The sequence below is a fragment of the Rhipicephalus microplus genome, chromosome 1 (assembly GCF_043290135.1).
Source record: "Rhipicephalus microplus isolate Deutch F79 chromosome 1, USDA_Rmic, whole genome shotgun sequence".
Lineage (NCBI taxonomy): Eukaryota > Metazoa > Arthropoda > Arachnida > Ixodida > Ixodidae > Rhipicephalus > Rhipicephalus microplus.
In genome coordinates this window covers 276,133,584-276,152,082 of record NC_134700.1, presented here as the reverse complement: position 1 = coordinate 276,152,082, position 18,499 = coordinate 276,133,584, and the positions used below count along the sequence as shown (strand labels likewise).

Sequence of the window (18,499 nt, the reverse complement as noted above, 5' to 3'; positions counted from 1 at the left end):
AACCGCAGAGCCTAACCGAGAGAGTTAAATAACAAGAATAAGAATGGGGTGGAGCACATTCGGCGAGCATTGTGAAATCATGAATGGTAGTCTACCACTGTCCTTGGAGAGTAAGGTATATAACAGCTGCGTCGTAATAATATTCACCTACAGAGCAGGAACGTGGAGGCTTACAAAGAGGGTTCAGTTTAAACCGAGGACGACTCACAGAGTGATAGAAAAAAAAAAAGATGGGTGTAGCCTCAAAAGACTAGAAGAAAGCAGAGTGGTTGAGGGAAGAAATGGGGGTTAGGGATATCCTAACCGAAATAAAAATGAAGAAATGAGCATGGGCCAGGCACGTAGCGCGCAGGTAGGATAACCACTGGTTCAGTGACTGGATTCTCCGAGAAGGCAAATGCTCAAGGGGGAGACAGGAAGATAGGTGGAAGATTAGACTAAGAAGTTTGCAGATATGACGTGCCAGCAGAAAGCATAGAACCGGGTTTATTAGCGGAACATGGGAGAGGTCTTTGCCCTGCAGGGGGCGTAGTCAGGCTCATGATGATGGATGACGATGAATTACTGTTAGCCGGTACCGGAAGTAGGCAAGTAAATATGAAAGCCGAATTCGTTCAAAAATTATCAATGCAGATATACGTAGTTAAAGAACATTGATGGCAGAAACCCACGAAGATGTTATCCTCAAGATCTGATTCAGCAATTTTGCAATATTAGTGAGCAATAAGATCGAAGCATATAGGTGACATCAATCTTTGTAGTTTTGAACTGTAGTGCAATACGGTCATCACCAACCGCTAAACACGTCCTGCGCAGCAAGGGCGCGTGCTTCTCACCGATCCCCTACAAAAAGCACCAGCCGAGAATGTGAGAGGCGCGTTTCCAACGGACAGGCGCGGAATGTGCGCGCATGTGTTCGACGGCCGGCGTGGTGGAGGCTAGCTAATTTGTGAACGGTAAGTGTACTGGCCGGGAGAACTGTTTTAGATGTGAAGCAGCTTAAGGTTGAGCTCAGTCCAGTGTGCGGCGTGATCACGCTTACCGCGAATGCGCATCCGCTCCACTCTCTCTCTCTCTCTTCATCTGCCTCGCTCGCCTCGCGACGCTGATGCATGGAGCGTCACACCCCCCTCTCCTCTAGGCATTTCTCTCCCCCGCGGCGTTCTCACTATCATTGCGCATGCACATCTCCTTCTCGCTCTTTCTCTCTCTGCTACGCTCCCCCTAACTCGCCTCGCAACACCGACGCAGGCAGCGCCTGCTAGCAAGTTTTTTATTTAAAACAATAAAATTTCGCAGCGTGCCAGGCAATAAAAGTGGACTACGGGTCTCTGTGTTCAATCGGAGTCTTCTGTCTCTCATTGCTCATTAGCAGCGATTGGCATGTTCCAGTAGGAAACATAGGTTTATCACTGCGTGCGTTGCGCCTCCCCAGGTTTCCCTGCTGCGTAACGCCGCTTCAGCGGCAGCGCCAACGTGGCCGCCAGCGAAAACGTTAGCGCCCGCTGCTTCGCACCTACACATGGTTCACTTTAAATGAAGATAGTGTAATTTTGACTAATGATTGCATATAAAGGCCAAAACCGAACATTTATTTGTGTATTGTGTTATATGGTTTTGTACAATATGGCACGGAGTTCGTCATGCAATCCGTTAGAGGAGGTTGGAAATGGTATTGGTGCTCTCTACTTTACCTTTCTTTCTTCCCTCTTTTCTCCTCCAAAATCACAATTTACAATTGTCGTATTCATGTTTTTTTTTCAATTTGGTAGCCACCAATACTTTGGTGCAGCAGGCAGGGCATTGTTTGTTGTTTTATATTTATTATTTTGCGATTAAATTTTACCCACACAAACTTTCCTGTTTGTCTCATGAGCGCAACAGTATAACGTTTCTTGTTACTAATAAATATATTTTTTGAGTTTAAAGGCGGCGCTGCATTCCATAATTTGGTAAGGTGTCAAGAACCCCTCAAAGCTTAAATTGGATGAAACAGCACCCTTTCCGTCAGTGGAATCCGCACAGTACGACGAGCAAAGTGGTTCCACTAGTTGCGTCTATAGCATTACAAAGGTACCGCATAGGAAGCGGCGGAAGGCAGCCGACTCACGGCTCATCCTGGGCGACACCCCACGTCCCGCGGCCGACGACCTCTGGCGCTCGTCGCACGCCCGTCCCGGACTGAGCGACCTCTGACCGTGAGCGGCTGAACCAGTCCGGGAGCCCGAGTCAGCGCAAGGAGTGGCGCCAGAGCTGTGTGTCGCTCCGGGCCCGGTTCCGAACACAGCGGTAGTCAGGTTCGCCACACTAGTGATGGCCCCTGCGGAAAAGCAAGTCATGAGGCTCTTTACAGGCAGATGGCGTAGTGATGCAGACGAGTTCGTTCACGTTCGCGGTCACATTTGATGCGCGAAGCATCGCGATACGCAAAGAAAAAGAAACCGAAGGCGAAGGGCGAATGAAAGCATTGCCATTGGTTTCAATCTCGTTCGTGTTTTATTTTTGATTTGTTTCGCGCATCAGCGCTACGCTTTGCCATTTACGAATGGTATCTGTACAATAACCTGCATTCTCGGCTCTCTTACACCACATGTAATTACGTGTACAGCATATGGAGGATGCCCGCTAAGATAGCGCTAACGAGATTGGAGCTAGTGTGGACTCTGGACGATACTGGCGTACTTAAGTTATGTGTAAGTGAAGCGCATGACTCGGAAAATGTGATGGCTATGACTGCACGCTATATATACTTAAACAAGAAGTCAGTTTTTTTTTTCAAGAGACCTGGCAGGTGTATAGGCATTAACTCGTTGTACCTTTTGCAGCTACAGGCTTTTCTAATGATAAATTTTTGCGCACCACCACATTGCCCTCTATAAGGTTGTAAATATCGGTGGGCTTGCTCAAGAAGCACTGTAGAGGCAGCCACTCCAGCCTTTGTATTGTCGTGCAAGAATCCAGAAGGAGAGTAATCCCTCTCTACGATGAACGCTTCTACAAAATAGGTTCATTTGAAAATCTCCACATGACTTCTTACTTCTGATAAACTAAATCTAACTGCTTCAGTGCTTAAAGGCTTTCCCGCTTGCGGATACAAGCCATGGCGACGGGTGTCCTTGCTAAACGTTTTCTTCAGAACAGATACTTAAAAAGGTGTCCTCTTGTTGGTGTAGAATTATTGGTATGTCCAAGCAACAAAAAAAGCACAAAATAAAGGGGTAATTGGTATTTCCCCCTATTTCCAGTACTTAATCAGGCCTTAAACATCGTGAGAGATACTCTCACTTCATGTATCATGTTTCCCTGTTGTAAAAAAACGACAGCGAATTGTTCCGTGCTTTGGGTGGTCGTTGCTCTCGCGTTTTTTTATTTAGTTCCTGTCTTTGCCACTGCTTCAAATTACTTCATCGTCAACCGCCTCGTGCACGCGAATGCCGAGTTTCGATTGGTCGCGATACGGCATGTTTACGCAATCTTTCAAAGTGCTTAATACTGCACCAGCGCCACATTCGAACAGTGACGTAAGAAAGACCAAGCTTTTGTGCACTTACAACGCTGCACGCACCGGTAGCACAGCTTGCACAAACAAATCTCCATCTTGCCGCTCTGGGTCGCCGTTCTCTCTAACCACATGGGGGCATAACCAGGCATCCGACAGATACCATTGACGAAATAATCGACATACACCTTCCTTCGCTAAACAACGTCGTGTATCCGATAATAAAGTGAAAGCTTTAGTGGCCAATAGTCGAGCCAGTTTCGGGGTGTACCGTATATACTCGTGTAAGGGCCGCCCTCGTGTAAGGGCCGCACCCCAACTTTGAAAGCGGATATTTCGAAAAAAAAAAAACAAAAGTTCAAAATGTCCCGCCAGAAAAGTGTAGTTAGTTCATTTACAGCCAGATGGCGCTGAACGCTTTTCCGCTTTTATTCTACTTCCGCCGACGCGCCGACCACGCTGTTGACAGCGCGCCGCCATATTTGCCTTGTGCGGCCTCTTTGTTGGCATCGTTCCTAGCATCGTGTCGATACGTTGGCAGCGCGACTTCAGATCGGTGTCGTCGGTGTCACTTTGTTGGTTGTAGTGAACCCTGCAGAAGCCAGCGCACGTGACGGACGATGGGCCGGCATCTGAGATCATTCACTGCAGCATTTAAGCTGCAAGTGATTGACTATGCCGAGGAGCACGGGAAGCGGGAAGCTGGACGAAAGTACGACGTCGATGAGAAGCGCGTGCGTTACTGGATGAATCAGAAAGATGCCCTCGCCGCTACTAACAGGAGCCGAAAGGCGTTTCGCGGGAAAAAGTGCAAGTACCCGCAACTCGAAAGCGAGCTCGTCAACTACGTCGTCGACACACGAAGGGACGGCTACGCCGTATCGACTGACATGATACGCGTCAAAGCCCTCAGCATCGCTCGCCACATGGAAATACCCCCGGCACAATTCAAGGCAAGTCGGGGCTGGGCTACGCGGTTTATGAACCGTAACCAGCTTTCTATTCGGCGCCGAACGACGATTTGCCAAAAACTGCCGCGCGAGTACGAAGACCACGTCATTAAGTTTCATCGCTTCGTGAATGCTCTCAGGAGGGAGCATGAATACGACCTGTCCCAAATTGGGAATGCGGACCAGACACCTGTGTGGTTCGATGCACCGGAAAGCACCACAGTGGATTTAAAAGGTGCGAAAAGTGTGTCTGTGCGCACGACTGGTGCAGAACGCCAAAGGTGCACTGTGATGTTGTGCATCACGGCAGACGGCAGGAGGCTTCCGCCGTACGTCGTATTTAAAAGGAAGACTCTCCCAAAAGAGAAGTTCCCTCAGGGAATCGTCGTACGTGCGCAAGAGAAGGGCTGGATGTCCGAGGAACTGGTCGTTGACTGGATTAAGACCGTCTGGGCAAACAGACCTGGAGGGCTGTTACAACGGAAAGCCCTCCTTGTTTTGGACAGCTTTAGGGGCCACTTGACCGACCGCGTCAAGAACCGAGTTGCCGCAACTCGTACGGACTTGGCCGTCATTCCCGGTGGCCTGACGAGTGTGCTGCAGCCGCTCGACGTATGCGTCAACAGACCATTCAAAGTGGAATTTCGCCGATGTTACTCTGAATGGATGGCTGGAGGCGTCCACGAGAAGACCCCTACAGGACGGCTGAAGCGGGCGTCGCTCCAACAGGTGTGTGAATGGATTTTGAATGCGTGGCGTGCCATGTCAGTAGAAGTAGTTGCTAAAAGCTTCAAGGTAACGGGAATTTCGAACTCCATGAACGGCACCGAAGATGACCGTCTCTGGGAAGACGCGGACGCCGAGGCGAGCTCCTCCGAGAACGAGGACAGCGAAATGGAATCCGAATAAAAACATTTCTGGCATGTCATTTGTGACTCTTGCACTCTGCTACTGTTGCATAAACAGTACAGACCTTTGGCCTGTACTGCCTGTACTAAATCGGCCTGATTCGTGTAAGGGCCGCACCTAGCAAAATTTTCGAAAAAAAAGTGCGGCCCTTACACGAGTATATACGGTATCTCCGCTTGACTTTGAAGCAAATAACGAGTGACTTAGACTCCTCCATCAGCGCTAAACAAGACTAAACAAGCAGTGTAACAAACTTTCGCTTGCAGAACAGAAGCTATAGGCGAGCAAGGCCGCAGCCCGATTTTTCGTGCTGTTTATTGGCAGCGTAATTAGGTGATCAGACACGTGTAACAAAGATTGATTGATTGATATGTGGGGTTTAACGTCCCAAAACCACCATATGATTATGAGAGACACCGTAGTGGAGGGCTCCGGAAATTTTGACCACCTGGGGTTCTTTAAAACGTGCACCCAAATCTGAGCACCACGTGTAACAAAGGCCAGAGTCCTTACCGGCGATAGAGTTGAGCGTGCCGTTGCGGCGTCGGGGCTCGACGCTGGGGCTGCGGCTTCCGGCGGCGACGTGCGCCTCCTGGAAGTCGTAGTTCGCGGGCGTCACGTCGAGTCCGGCCTTCTCGGGCGAGAACTCGAGGATTCCCCGGCCGGACTCGGTGCGGCCCGTCGGTCCGATGCCGCCGCAGTCGTCGCCGTCGTCGTCGTCGTCGGAGAAGCCCCCACCGCCGCCGCCGCCGCCGAATCCGTCGTCGCAGCTCGACGAACCACGACGTCCCCGCCGCCGCCGTCTCCGCCGAGCACGCGGGTACTGGTACGCTTGGCTCCGGGTCTCGCCTGCGACACCGCGCCCTTCTGTGCATACGGAGGTGCGTCCTTGCACTGTAGTCGAGGTTCTGTCCACATATCGCCTCGTCGGAATGAAACACTGGTGATAAACATTGACGGACACCGACTGTAAGATGACGAACATTTACTGGCGTTCTGGCTACCAAACGGATGCGTATAGCCACATCGCCTTCGTGCATTATATTCAACCGGATACTAACCTCACTGCTTGTGTGCTTAGCCTTATATTTTCACAATAAGGCTTCGGCGTGGAAACTGAAAAGTGAGTTTTTTTGATGGCGTAGGGCGAACTCGCGCAATAAAAAAAGTTAACGGTTAACATTAGTCGGCATCCATCAGTGTTTTCACAATTGTTCTTACATTGTTGGATGTCAGGAGCTAACTAGTCGATTGTATTGGGTTACTTGTTTGTCTAGCGTATCTACACACAGACCATTGAAAGCAGACCATACTCTAGAAAGACACCTGCGGCAAATGTTCTTGCACCTTGACTGTCCTCATCATTCGCGCGGAAAGGTGTTCCTGGCCTGCTACATACTTTTACAAATACCGCACTTGGGCATCGATTATAGTAACATCGTCGTAGGTCCTGCTTATGGCATCCACTCTCACTCTCTCCCTATACCTCCCTTTCTAATCCGCATTTCCTTGACCGCAATGAAAAATAGCAAACGGAACGTTCATGTGGTCGACCACCCTCCTTGCCACCCCCCCCCCCCACTGGCAACTACAATGCAGGCAAAGAGTTCCATCTTCGACGCAAGGAGTGCTAAAGCGTGGAAGCTTGGGTAAGTTGGTAGGACATAACTGAATGCAGGAACAGCGCAACCTACAAGTAGTTACTTCGTAACTACGAAAGCGAACGCTACGGAAGCGAACGCTTCCGTAGTTACGAAGTAACTACTTGTAGGTTGCGCTGTTCTTGCATTCAGCAAGGAGTGCGTCCATCGCTCACCTTCCTCCGGCGAACTGGCCGGCCTGTTGTGCAGCGACTTGCCCCGGAAGAGGTCGGGGTCGACTCCTTCCTGTTCGTCGTCGCGAAGGTTGAAGGTGATCTCGAGGTTGGTGGAGAACTGGTCGAAGAACTCTGGGTACATGTCCAGCACGTCCAGGAGGTCCTCGCGCAGGATCTTGTGCAGGTCGCAGTAGGTGAGCGCGCGCACGTTGCACGATGACTTGCCCACCGTGCCGTACAGGCAGCCGTTCTCACCGAAGATGTCGTCCTTGCCTGCCGGACGAAACAAAACAAGTCGACGCGTCGGTTGCAAGGCAGTGCAGGACATGAGACAACAGAAACCCTCACTTGTAAAGACGACTTAATTTCAGCAAGGTGTGTGCTGAATTGCCGCGCACGCGTTCAGCTCTTCTCGTGAGAAGATGATGAAGAATAAAAGAAAATTTTCCACTAATATTCGGTAATGTATCTTTCATTGAATATTGTAAGGCGCCCACAAAAATGTCTACTACAGGGAGTAGTTTGACTAGGACCTGCCCTTACAACGGAAAGTGCTTGAAAACGTATCACTTATAAAAGAACACAAATGATTTGCTGAACTAATAATTTACAAAACTTAAAGGAGCACTGGCATCAAATTTACTCATGTCAAGTGTTTTGCGTCAACGAGCAGCTATCGACCCCTTAGTAGCGATTCGCGACCTAAAACACATCTGAGGTACGACTGAATATCTGTAATATTGATTAATACATCCGTTATCGAACGTAGTTCAAAATGAGTCAAAAGCCTACCCAATTGTAGTGCTCTCAGCGTTACGTTGCGGTTGCACAGCCGATGCTGCTTTTACAAAAAATGGTGACGTCACAAGAAAGTGACAGCCGCCACGAACCTGATACGAAGAATCACGAACAAGAGGGAAGGAATGAAAGAGCACAATGTAGCGAGACTAATACAGGCGTATGCTTTAAGCCACATCACGTACGTTGCTGCTAACGTCAATTGGAGTACAAGCGAAAGCAACAAGCTGAACACGATCATCCGCGGGGCTTGCAAAACTGCATTGGGCGTACCTCACTGCAATGCCAACTGAAAGCTCTTTGAGCTGGGCATGCACAACACGCTTGCCAAAATCATCGAGGCTCAGAGGATCACGCTGCTCGACAGACTGTCGGGCACCAAGACCGGAAGAACCATCCTCGACTGCCTCGAGATTTGTTACCACGGGATGCGGGGACTGAAGGACGCGCCATTGCTAGCGGTCAAGAATGCTATACTCACAGAGCATATGCCCAGAAACATGCACCCAGTGCACGATGCCGAAAGGCGCAGATGCAGAGCGGAGGCGATCCTCAAAAATCACGGCAGCCGAGAGGGTGTCCTTTTTGTCGACGCTGCTAGGTACCCCCGGCCCGACCGAGGACAACAGCAGAACGAACGAGAGCAACAACAATGCCAATCGACACCTGCTTTCTCCATGGCGGTGGTCGACACGAGGGAACCAACTTTGGTGACAGGACCTGCGAGACTCCCATCGTCTTAGGCGGCAGAAGAAATGACCACATCCCTTGCAATAACTCATAGTGGAAACGAGGACACTCTTATAGTGAGTGACGCCAAGACAGTGGTCCGAAAATGTACGAAGGGACGGTTCTCTGTCGAGGCGGCGCACATGCTAAACGCCAGAGACGAAGATTTCAAGTTTGTTGCTGCCAAGTCTCTCCAGTGGTTCCCCGCGCACGTGAGAGAGCTTGGCAGTGACCAAAGATCTGACCTCCCGTCGAACCACAACGACCGCGCCCACTTGGTCGCGAGACTGCTAACCTGCCGCGACGCAGACAAAAGGACCGCCGATGTGCGACACATCGATGGTGGCGAGGCACCCGAGGTCGGAGGCCATAATACCTCTACGACGACGATAACATACCACGAGGCCTTACAGGACTGCAAGGACATCATGGTTACTTTCCACGAGATCCTAAACCATTACAGAAAGAAGGCGACGACGTTACCCACCACCCCACATGCAGCTAGAAAGGTCTCAGGCGTCTGATCTGAGGCGTCTGCACACCGGCACATTTGAATATCCCCGACACCTGCACAGACTGTGTCCCTCGCTCCACCCGTCACCCGGCTGTCCGTGGCGCGGGCACGAGACAGCTGACATGGCGCATATACTTTGGGCGTGTGAGTGCGGTGTTCCCCGCAACTACTCGGACGAGCGTGAGTGTACCTCAGGACGACTGGCTGAGCAGTGGCGAGCCGCCATTTTCAGCCCACGTGCAGTGGACCAAATCTGGGCTGTCAAGCGAGCACGATGTTCCGCGGACGACAGCTCCTGGAGACCTATCCCGGGCCAGTAATTCCTCGTTGGATCCTTAATAAAGTTTACTACCTACCTACCTACGCACACTGGCATTTCGTCTGCTAGGAGCGCACGCGTAGTCAGTCCAGCTGTGTCTCTGGTGATGTAGACTAAAGCCCCTCCATGCGTTTTCCGCCGACTATAGGTCAAGTAGTTCCAACTCGTTCTTATCCTCTCCCTTTAGCCCTAGTCTCGAGAAGGGGCCTCGTACTGCCAGTGAAACCAGACTCGTTCGACAACACAAGATTTACCCTGTAGCAGCTCGGCGCAAAGTGAAGCGAGCAAATGCGGCTGCTCATCTTAGGCGTCCAGTCCCTCTGTCCGTCGGCGCGTACGAAGTCAACCCACTGGCCGCGTTGAGGTTCGTGGCTTGGAAAGGCATGAAACGCGACGCAATTTTCGCTTTTTCCACGCCTCGACGTGCAGGTTCTGACTGCGCAGCGGTTCTCCGGCATGCTGGCACGTATTGTCAATCTGAATGATGGTACTCGCGCTGTGGAGCACATGTCAAATTAGTCGATGCGACACGATGAATCGAACGCACACTTCACCACAGCAAGGAGAGTCATTAGTGAGAGCATGGCCGGGAGTCGGCTCCAAACACACTCAGATCGTCAACGTCATTGTTATTAGCGTATCCACTCAGGATGGTATTTGTCGAATGTATCCCACCGAACACGTAGCACTAGTGTCGATGTCGCACAGCGGTTTATTTTCCATTTTTTTCTCCTTAGCTTTCCTGCGCTGTTTGGCATTGAATTAAAATAACTTCCACGTGACGGATGCAATTCAAATTTGGCCAATAAGACCTGTGCATACCAAGCGATCGAATGATGGGCACATCTCGATCTCGAAATTTTATATCAGTGCTCCTTTAAGAAGTTGGAACGGACTTAGTCTCTTATGTTTCCTCGTTTTCGCGACGTAGAGGTGGTGGTGAGCCACAAAAAAACTGTCCTCGCTATGCAACTGTGCTTTGAAACACGAAGGCAAACACAGAAGGCGACAGTACAGCTTTGTACTGATTTCTTAAAGACTCGTGGAATTCCCTTTGTAACGGCCAACATAAGACACGAAGACGTTTCGAAGTCTCCCCGTGCAGTTGATCATGAAACGCCGCGATGTAGTGAGCAACTTCGTTCACATTCTTCTGACATCTTCCAATAAACCGTATTCGTGCAACGGACACTACCCTAACAAATATTTTACAACAGTAGTTGCACTTTTGCACTTTGTCTGCAGATTTTTGCTACTTTCGAGCGAAAATCAGTCGCAGTTATCTGCACCGATGCCTATGTATGCATAATATAACAGTATGTACGAAAAATGCTGATGAACGGAGTGAAAGCGTTTTATGTAGTGAACATTCACTTCAATATGCATTTGTACATAGCCTCACAGTGCAAATAAAGAAATATTCATAACGATGATTATGATGACGAGTATGCACGCTAATAACATGCTATAGAAAGTATGTCAATTTGTACGCGAATTGTGGCACAATATAAAGTATGCGAAAACTCACGATCAATCAAAGCAAGGCAGCGTGAGCAAGTAACTTTGTTCTGAACAAACTTCTATCACTAATATTCGCAATTCTAGTTGTTGTTGTTGTGTTTGTTGTTGTTGTTGTTGTGTGGGGTTTAACATCCCAAAAACAGCATATGATTATGAGAGACACCGTATGGGAGGGCTCCGCAAATTTCGACCACCTGGGGTTCTTTAACGTGCACCCAAATCTGAGCACACGGGCGCTACAGCATTTCCGCCTCCATCGGAAATGTAACCGCCGCAGCCGGGATTCCATCCCGCGACCTGCGGGTCAGCAGCCGAGTGAGTACCTTAGCCTCTAGACCACCGCGGCGGGGCGCGAAATGCTAGTTCAAGCAAGTGTTAACAGCACGACCAAAAATGAGAGTGACAGATTCTAGAGCCTGATTTACAGGCACACTGAAAAACAAAAGCCAGAAAAAACGGGAGACAACTCCAAGGCTAAAGTTAGGCGGATGCGTTTTGCACAGTGGCACCACGTCATTGTATGCGCGTGCACACATTCACCCTACCGGCCACTCGCACACCGACGTTTCACCGCCGAAGCTGTAATCGGCTCATTCCTAGCCCGCATCTGAATTCAAGGTAATGGACGCGTAGCCGCAGACCCTGCTGTAGTAACGAAATAAAAGAATAAAAAGAAAGGTCAGCGCACAGCACATCTATCCTGCGAGAAACCTCGGCAGGCCGCGTATTGATTACGAGTTTAGTGGCGCCTGTCGGGCTTCGTCATCGATCCCGAAGCTTGTTTCCCAGTCGCGTCCTCCAAAACACCGCGCTGCTGCTGCGCGACTGCAGCTACTGCGAAGCGAAGCCTGTCCATACATAATGTGCGCATCGAGTCTTTACTGTAGTGTAGCGTATGCTCGGAGAAAAAAAAATGTATCGCAGCTGCTAAGCGAAACCTAAGCGAATAGAAAAAAAATCAGGAAAGGCAGGTCGGGAAAGTCGTCGAATGCTGCGTGTATAGTGCGCGGGCTAGAGTTATTAACCGCGGGGGAAAAGTGCCGGAAGTTGTGTGGCGTGAGCCACGATCACGTGACCAGCTCGCCTCCCGTGTTTCAGGTCGAGGCGAGCCAATAGTTCCGCCGAACAGTTTGAAGTACGTGAACTGCCGATAACGAGACTTAAACATTATTGATTAGGCTGTCTCTTTCTCCTCAAATCGGGTTCTGTTTACGTCCAGGTGTGCGCTAGCTCTCCTATTGCTAAACGAGAAAGGCGTCGTGTCACGGCAGCTTTTTAGGTGTCTACACAACCGGAAATGGCACTTGTACTCGAATACATCATTCAATCCCCACCTCCTCGACTGTTTCCATTGGATCTGCAAATGCCGTAGACGAGCTACGACCAGCATTAACAAGAAGCGTTTGTGCTTTTTGATAATGAGCCAACTGACAGCAATCAATGCGTACTACTTGTTGGTTTAATGAAAGTGTAATCGTGTCTGACGTAGTAATGCTCCTCAGTAACTTCAACCATCTTAATAACCTTACTCATAATTTCTTTAACTATACCTACCATTTAGGTTTTGTCTTTTAACGCACGTTAGTGCGTGCGTGAATTGTTTCCCAGAATATGGTGGCTGGTGGGAGCGTTCCCACAACACAAGCGTGCCACCCTTCTAAGTGTCTGGGTCTATTGTTTTTCCATGGGGAGTAATGTCCTTATTTCTTTAACCAGGGCTATGTCGCTGAGACTGTGGTTAAACTTATGAACAAAGTCAATCCTATCGATACTGAAATTCGATGGTTTCCTGCTCATATGGGACAAGTGGACGAAACTCGGGTCAACCTCAATGAGGTGACTAATGATCTGGCACGAGGACTCGCTTGCAGTGCCGGTCAGACCCGATCCGACGCCCACTACCATTCCGGAGGCTATAAAGATAATTTAATCACTTACAACGACATCACAAAATATTGTTACTTGGGGCGTAGGCGATTCCCACTGCCACACGCAAAATTGAACAGGGCTCAGGCAGTCACGCCAAGTTTACTGCAAACCGGAACTTACCCAACTCCGTACTTTCTACATAAAATTTTCCCTGACAGTGAAATTCAAGACAAGTGTGACGCATGCGATGACATCATTGGGATCAGACACATGCTGGCGGGCCGTCCCGCGACTCTTGCCGATCCCGAAGAACAATGGCTTTACTGACAGACGATGGTGCGAAGCGCGTCTTATCAAGACCAACTACGGGCAATCCAGAAGGTCCACGATGACGCCACAAGGCTCGGCCTGACGGTACCGACGTGGACGCGGCCCGCCTCGGTCTGAGAAGACCGGGCTTTAGGACACAAATAAAGTTTTGTGAATGAATGAATGAATCTACGTAGTCAGGTATGTGACACAGCCAGGGCAACAAGGAAGTCCGATGCCATTCGTATTTATTTCACTCTATAGTCCTTACACTCACTGCAAAGCGACATACAATAAACACCCGGGAGGCCCACAGCACGAGCTGTAAAACGAGCACTGCGACTAGCCTCACCGAGGATGGCCATGACGATGTCGTCCTTGAGTATCTCGATGGTTCCGCGTGAGATGAAGTAGAGGCCCGTGATGACGTCTCCTCGGTGAACTAGCGTGTCCCCCGGCGGCGCATGCGTCGTCTTGAAGCGCATGGAGAGCGCGCGCAGGCAGCCGGGACTCGCGCCGCGGAACGCGGGGCAGTTGTTGAGCAGGTTCCGGTTCAGGTGCAGGCAGATGTCCGCCTGAAGGCATTCCGGAAACCCCTGCGAAGAACAGGCGCTGGTGTCGGCGATCGCGCCATTATTCACAGAGTGCGTACGTGTCTGGGCGCAACGATTTCGGTTTCCATTAATCCAGTTCAACAGGGTTGAATCTGACACAGAATGCGCCAACGCTTTCTTTCTGGTACAAAGACAGAAAACGAGCCTTGAACATCCTATATTTGTGCATCTACTCGTTTGCTTTTGCCTCTCCTTTCTTCAAACACATATTTCACACTACGACGCTGGTGCTGTGTTTGTCCCACGGATTTGTCCATATGAGCCAGAATATGCAAGATCGCTGAATGATGTCAGAACAGGCAAACCTGGATTGTAAGACGAGGGCAGCAGTTTATCGTGGAATGTGGCATGTGAGACGAGAAATATAATGAGGAACGCCTATCATGATATAAAGATATATGTGAATGCTACACCTAAAGGAAAGGAAATATATTGCGAAATCGCTCACTCAACTGCGTTTCTCGACGAAGTTCGGAAATTAAAAGTGGTGGGCCGTTATACAGTCGTAATATCAAAATACATCCAGCGTTTTGTCAATCACTTACAATATACCACTGACATTGCTATGGTACCCATATGGAATGTGCTATAATCTGCGTGTAGCGAAATGTATAAAATTAAGACGGAAGCCTGGCTAACCGTACGAACACCTTCTATTACCCCGTCACATTTTTTTCTTCATTTCATTCTTTGCACCAACCTGGCCCTTTTGATCTTTGTGCATGTGATTTTAGGTTAATGTACTCACGACCAAATTTCCGCGCATGTCTGCTCTTACATCCACCACACGAAAGAGTCAATGTGTGTTCCAGATATGTACTCGCCTTGAGCACCATGTTCATGTCGATGCCGTTCGTGTACGTCCAGGCGTGCTGGAAGTACTCCTCGAGGCGCTGCCTCAGCGGGTTCGGGATCTGGTGGAAGCGAATGAACTCCTTGACTCTGAGCAGCTGCGTGTGGTACCGGGCCGTGCCCGAGTACAGCCGCTGAATGATGGCCGATACGTTACCGAAGATGCTGGCGTACATGAGTGCTGCAAGGTGGCATCGCCGGTCACCCGGGTGAGGTCAGGCTTGGGAAAATAGCAGTTCATGCGTGTGCACGAGAATATTTGAACTGTATAAGTAATAGAGATCTATTGATAGCAAACCCGTGTTGTTTTGACCACACTCGGCTTCGTATTCTTTTGTGTTACTAACTCAAAGAAGTTTCGCAATGAGCAAGACAGTTTTCCATCGTTAGTGCTGCCACACACAAACGCTCAGTGCAGGTGGAGCATCGCACGAAGCGCCATTATGCAGGTAAATCAAGGTATCGTTCCCTCAGCAAAAAGAAATAAAAAATGTCACGCAAATGTTGGGTAAGCTTTTCTTTGCTTTTCTTTTTGAAGTACAGTTTCAGTAGAGGTCCTTGCAAAAAAACATTGGTTCAAATACATTTTGGACGAAGAAAAAAAATGACACAATCTTTCTGTTCGCATATAATAAGCATCATCGGTGAGTATAAGCACCTTTTACAGGGCACACATACTGCGATGCTATTCTAAATAGCTACAAGCCACGCTGCTGTTACTAATGCGTGTGCTGTCACAAGGCTGCGAATCACAACGCAAGCAGTCAGACGAGACAAAGCTACGGACGCAAATGCCCCCATTAGCACAACATTCGAAGCACACGATGCCTGCATTAGTGTCGAAACAAGAGAAACGCAATACACACACTTTAGGAAGGGGTACCACTGTTACTCACATCCGATGAGCATGACAAGGATGGAGAAGATCTTCTCCATGTTTGTGTTGGGCGACACGTTGCCGAACCCCACCGAAGTGAGGCTCGAGAAGGTGAAGTAGAGTGCAGTGACGTACTTGGACTTGATGCTGGGACCGCCCTGGGTCTCGTTGATGTAGAACTGGTGCGTGGCGTTGGCCAGGTGGTCCAGCCATCCGATCTTCGGCTGTCGGTAGGGCCGTTCGGCGTTGGCGATGGCGTACCAGATGCAGGCCAGCCAGTGGGCGATCAGCGCGAACGTGGCCATGAGCAGGAGAAGCACGGCGGCCCCGTACTCCGAGTACCGGTCGATCTTGCGCGCCACGCGAACCAGCCGCAGAAGGCGCGCCGTCTTCAGGAGACCGATCAGCGTCGTGGTCTGCGTGTTCGGGTGGGCCCCCGCGCGCTGCCTTGCTTCACACTGCTCTTTTCACCACGGCAACACACCCCCCTTCCAAGGAAGCTAAGCCTTTCGCCTCACGCGGCTGCTCGTCTCTTACTCTGGAAGTGCTTTCATTTAAAGACAGTTGCGTTATACTGCGGTTTCCTGACGTCATCATTCAAGAGAGACCTTGAATGGTGAACCTTGAAGGGAGACCTTGAATTATGAATTCAAGGGAGACCTTGAATCATCAACCCAAGGGAGACCTCAGTATCGAGCATGGTCTGTTTCCAACTGTTGGAAATAAACTTCGCTCTTCTCTAACGATTTCTTATTTCTCTCTACGTTTTACCTAACAATCTCAAAAATCCGCGTTTACTGCAGTGTATGTGTTCTCTCTTTTTTGCGTTTGAGCGATCATCCTGTGTACAAAATTTATCAGCTCGAGTAGCAAAACAGGCGATCAAGCACGCCAACATTCAATCGCGGACACTTTTAACTCCGTCTCGTCCCAGCAATGATCGAACTCTTTCTCTCGTTCTTATTACCAATAGTTCTAATACAAAGTTAACGTAGTTAACTTAGGCTTGAGAAACTATTGTTTCATTGTCAATTCCGGAATATAATTGAGTACAGTATCACTAGTGCTATCTGGTACGTCATACAAGCTTTCATACACAATAAAACATTGAATATTTTTAAAAAGATGAGCAAAATGTTACATTTCTTGTGAAGGCTAACTACAAACCCGCATACCACGGGCGTTGGCCTAACTATAGTGTAATGTGGAGTTCGGTGAAATTTTGTCTGATCGTGGCAGAGCATTATAATATGTTCAAATTAACGCCGACCACGAACAAAAACAAAAAACTGATATGTAATGGCTTCCCGTACAAGAACCTTGGGAACAAACATCTCATTTGGGCACCAAAACGTCTCTGCTTTGTTTCTATTTGTGGTGAGCGTTCATTTAAATTTATTAGTGTATACTGTAGCAAAGGTTAAAAATTTTGCCTGATGTTGTCTACCCGCTCTTATAACAAAGGGAAGTACATTAAATTAACCATAAACTGCCAGATATAAAAAAACACAACAAAACTAGCAATTACTTATGCAAAGTTAAATTTCAACAAACACACCAAAATACATACAATATATTAAAAAAAGGCATGCCTTGGGTCCCCTATATAACGCCCACTGTAGCGTGTAAATATGAATGATTATGGTGTCACGTCTGGCACCTACATATTTAACCCACAGAAACACTGTTTTCGTTTATTTCCGTGTGAGCCTACGGTAATTCAGCGTAGCATTCATAAATCTTCATGACCTATTCATTTTTCAGCTTCACCTCTCACCTTCGCAGCTTGATCTGTCATAAGAGAAGTCTTCTTCATCAACTACTCATAAAGGTAACGCACCTCATCAGGCCAAATCCTCGCACTGACAGTTCTTTCGGTAAGCATAATAAATGTTATCCGCACTGAAGCCTCTTCCAAAGATGACATATGCACACTGTTACAGAACAAATATTAGTGAAAACATATTTGATGACGATACGCAGGTTTGGTAAACTTTTTAAGTTAATGCGGATTCTAGAGAGACGCATGTACTAAACTGTCTTAGGCGGAAGACAACACAGCATGGCAAAGTCGCAAAGTAAAGCACGTCCTAGCCATAAACATAGCTCAGGCCACGGAACATCAAAGTTTCAAAGCTGTCTATAGTACTGATACACGATGACGCGAGTACGCTTTCATAATAGAGCGAAAGGTTAATTCCGCACGTACATGCACTCTAAAGCATATGATATGTTGACGTATGAGTTGACCTATGCACAAATCTATCCCGACGGGAAGGCACTTAGACGATGAGTACAGCTGTTGCATAAGCTGATAAAAACACACACCAAAAAAGCATAACTTAGGCCGTGAGCATCCGCAAAGGAACAAAAAATGCTGCTGCGAATGAATGAATTAATTAGGTGTCCTGATGTGCCGTGAAAGGCGATTGCACGTTAACAGTCAGAATAAACAAATCAACCAACAGTAACTGCTCTTGCGAAGACAAAAGCAGTTATTCCTGCTTTTCTGGCTTAGCCATGTGGTGTTGTGAAACGTTTCGTCTTATATAGCTCTGAAATGTGAAGAGTAGGGTTCAACTCTCTCCAGAACTTTTCTGTGTTGCAAATGAAGATTCAAGATGGCTAGAAGTACCAAGGTATAAGCTGCATATTGACAGCAGCTTGTACTATATGTAGTTCCTAATCCACTATGTGTGTGACAGCGCAAGAGGGTTATAAAACAAACGAAAGAACAAACGACCAAAAACGGGTGCTCCACAGTCACCTGTGGTCCTTTCATATAATACTTGCTGCTACAACCTAACATATAAGGTGCACTGAAGCACGTGATGGCTTCGTTTCTTTTGACAAAGACTGTAAGGGTATCTTAGAGCTCAACAATTATGCTTAGCCTAATAGTATTTCGGTGTGATAACTTTCT

The 18,499-nt window shown here is 48.5% G+C and overlaps 1 protein-coding gene across 3 annotated transcripts in view; it reads right to left on the bottom strand.

Annotated features, from left to right (window-relative positions):
• sei (potassium voltage-gated channel seizure) overlaps positions 1 to 18,499 on the bottom strand; it is a 298,945-nt gene that overhangs the window by 24,894 nt on the left and 255,552 nt on the right. For 2 of the 3 annotated variants that reach the window (XM_075895172.1, XM_075895181.1), the window contains 6 exons: positions 15,596 to 15,992; positions 14,672 to 14,880; positions 13,586 to 13,829; positions 7,175 to 7,447; positions 5,872 to 6,225; positions 2,111 to 2,320 (listed from right to left, as the gene is read on the bottom strand). In XM_075895172.1, the coding sequence (XP_075751287.1) occupies positions 2,111 to 2,320; positions 5,872 to 6,225; positions 7,175 to 7,447; positions 13,586 to 13,829; positions 14,672 to 14,880; positions 15,596 to 15,992 (1,687 nt within the window). The remainder of the gene's footprint in view (positions 1 to 2,110; positions 2,321 to 5,871; positions 6,226 to 7,174; positions 7,448 to 13,585; positions 13,830 to 14,671; positions 14,881 to 15,595; positions 15,993 to 18,499) is intronic. The other variant, XM_075895175.1, reaches the window with a different exon arrangement.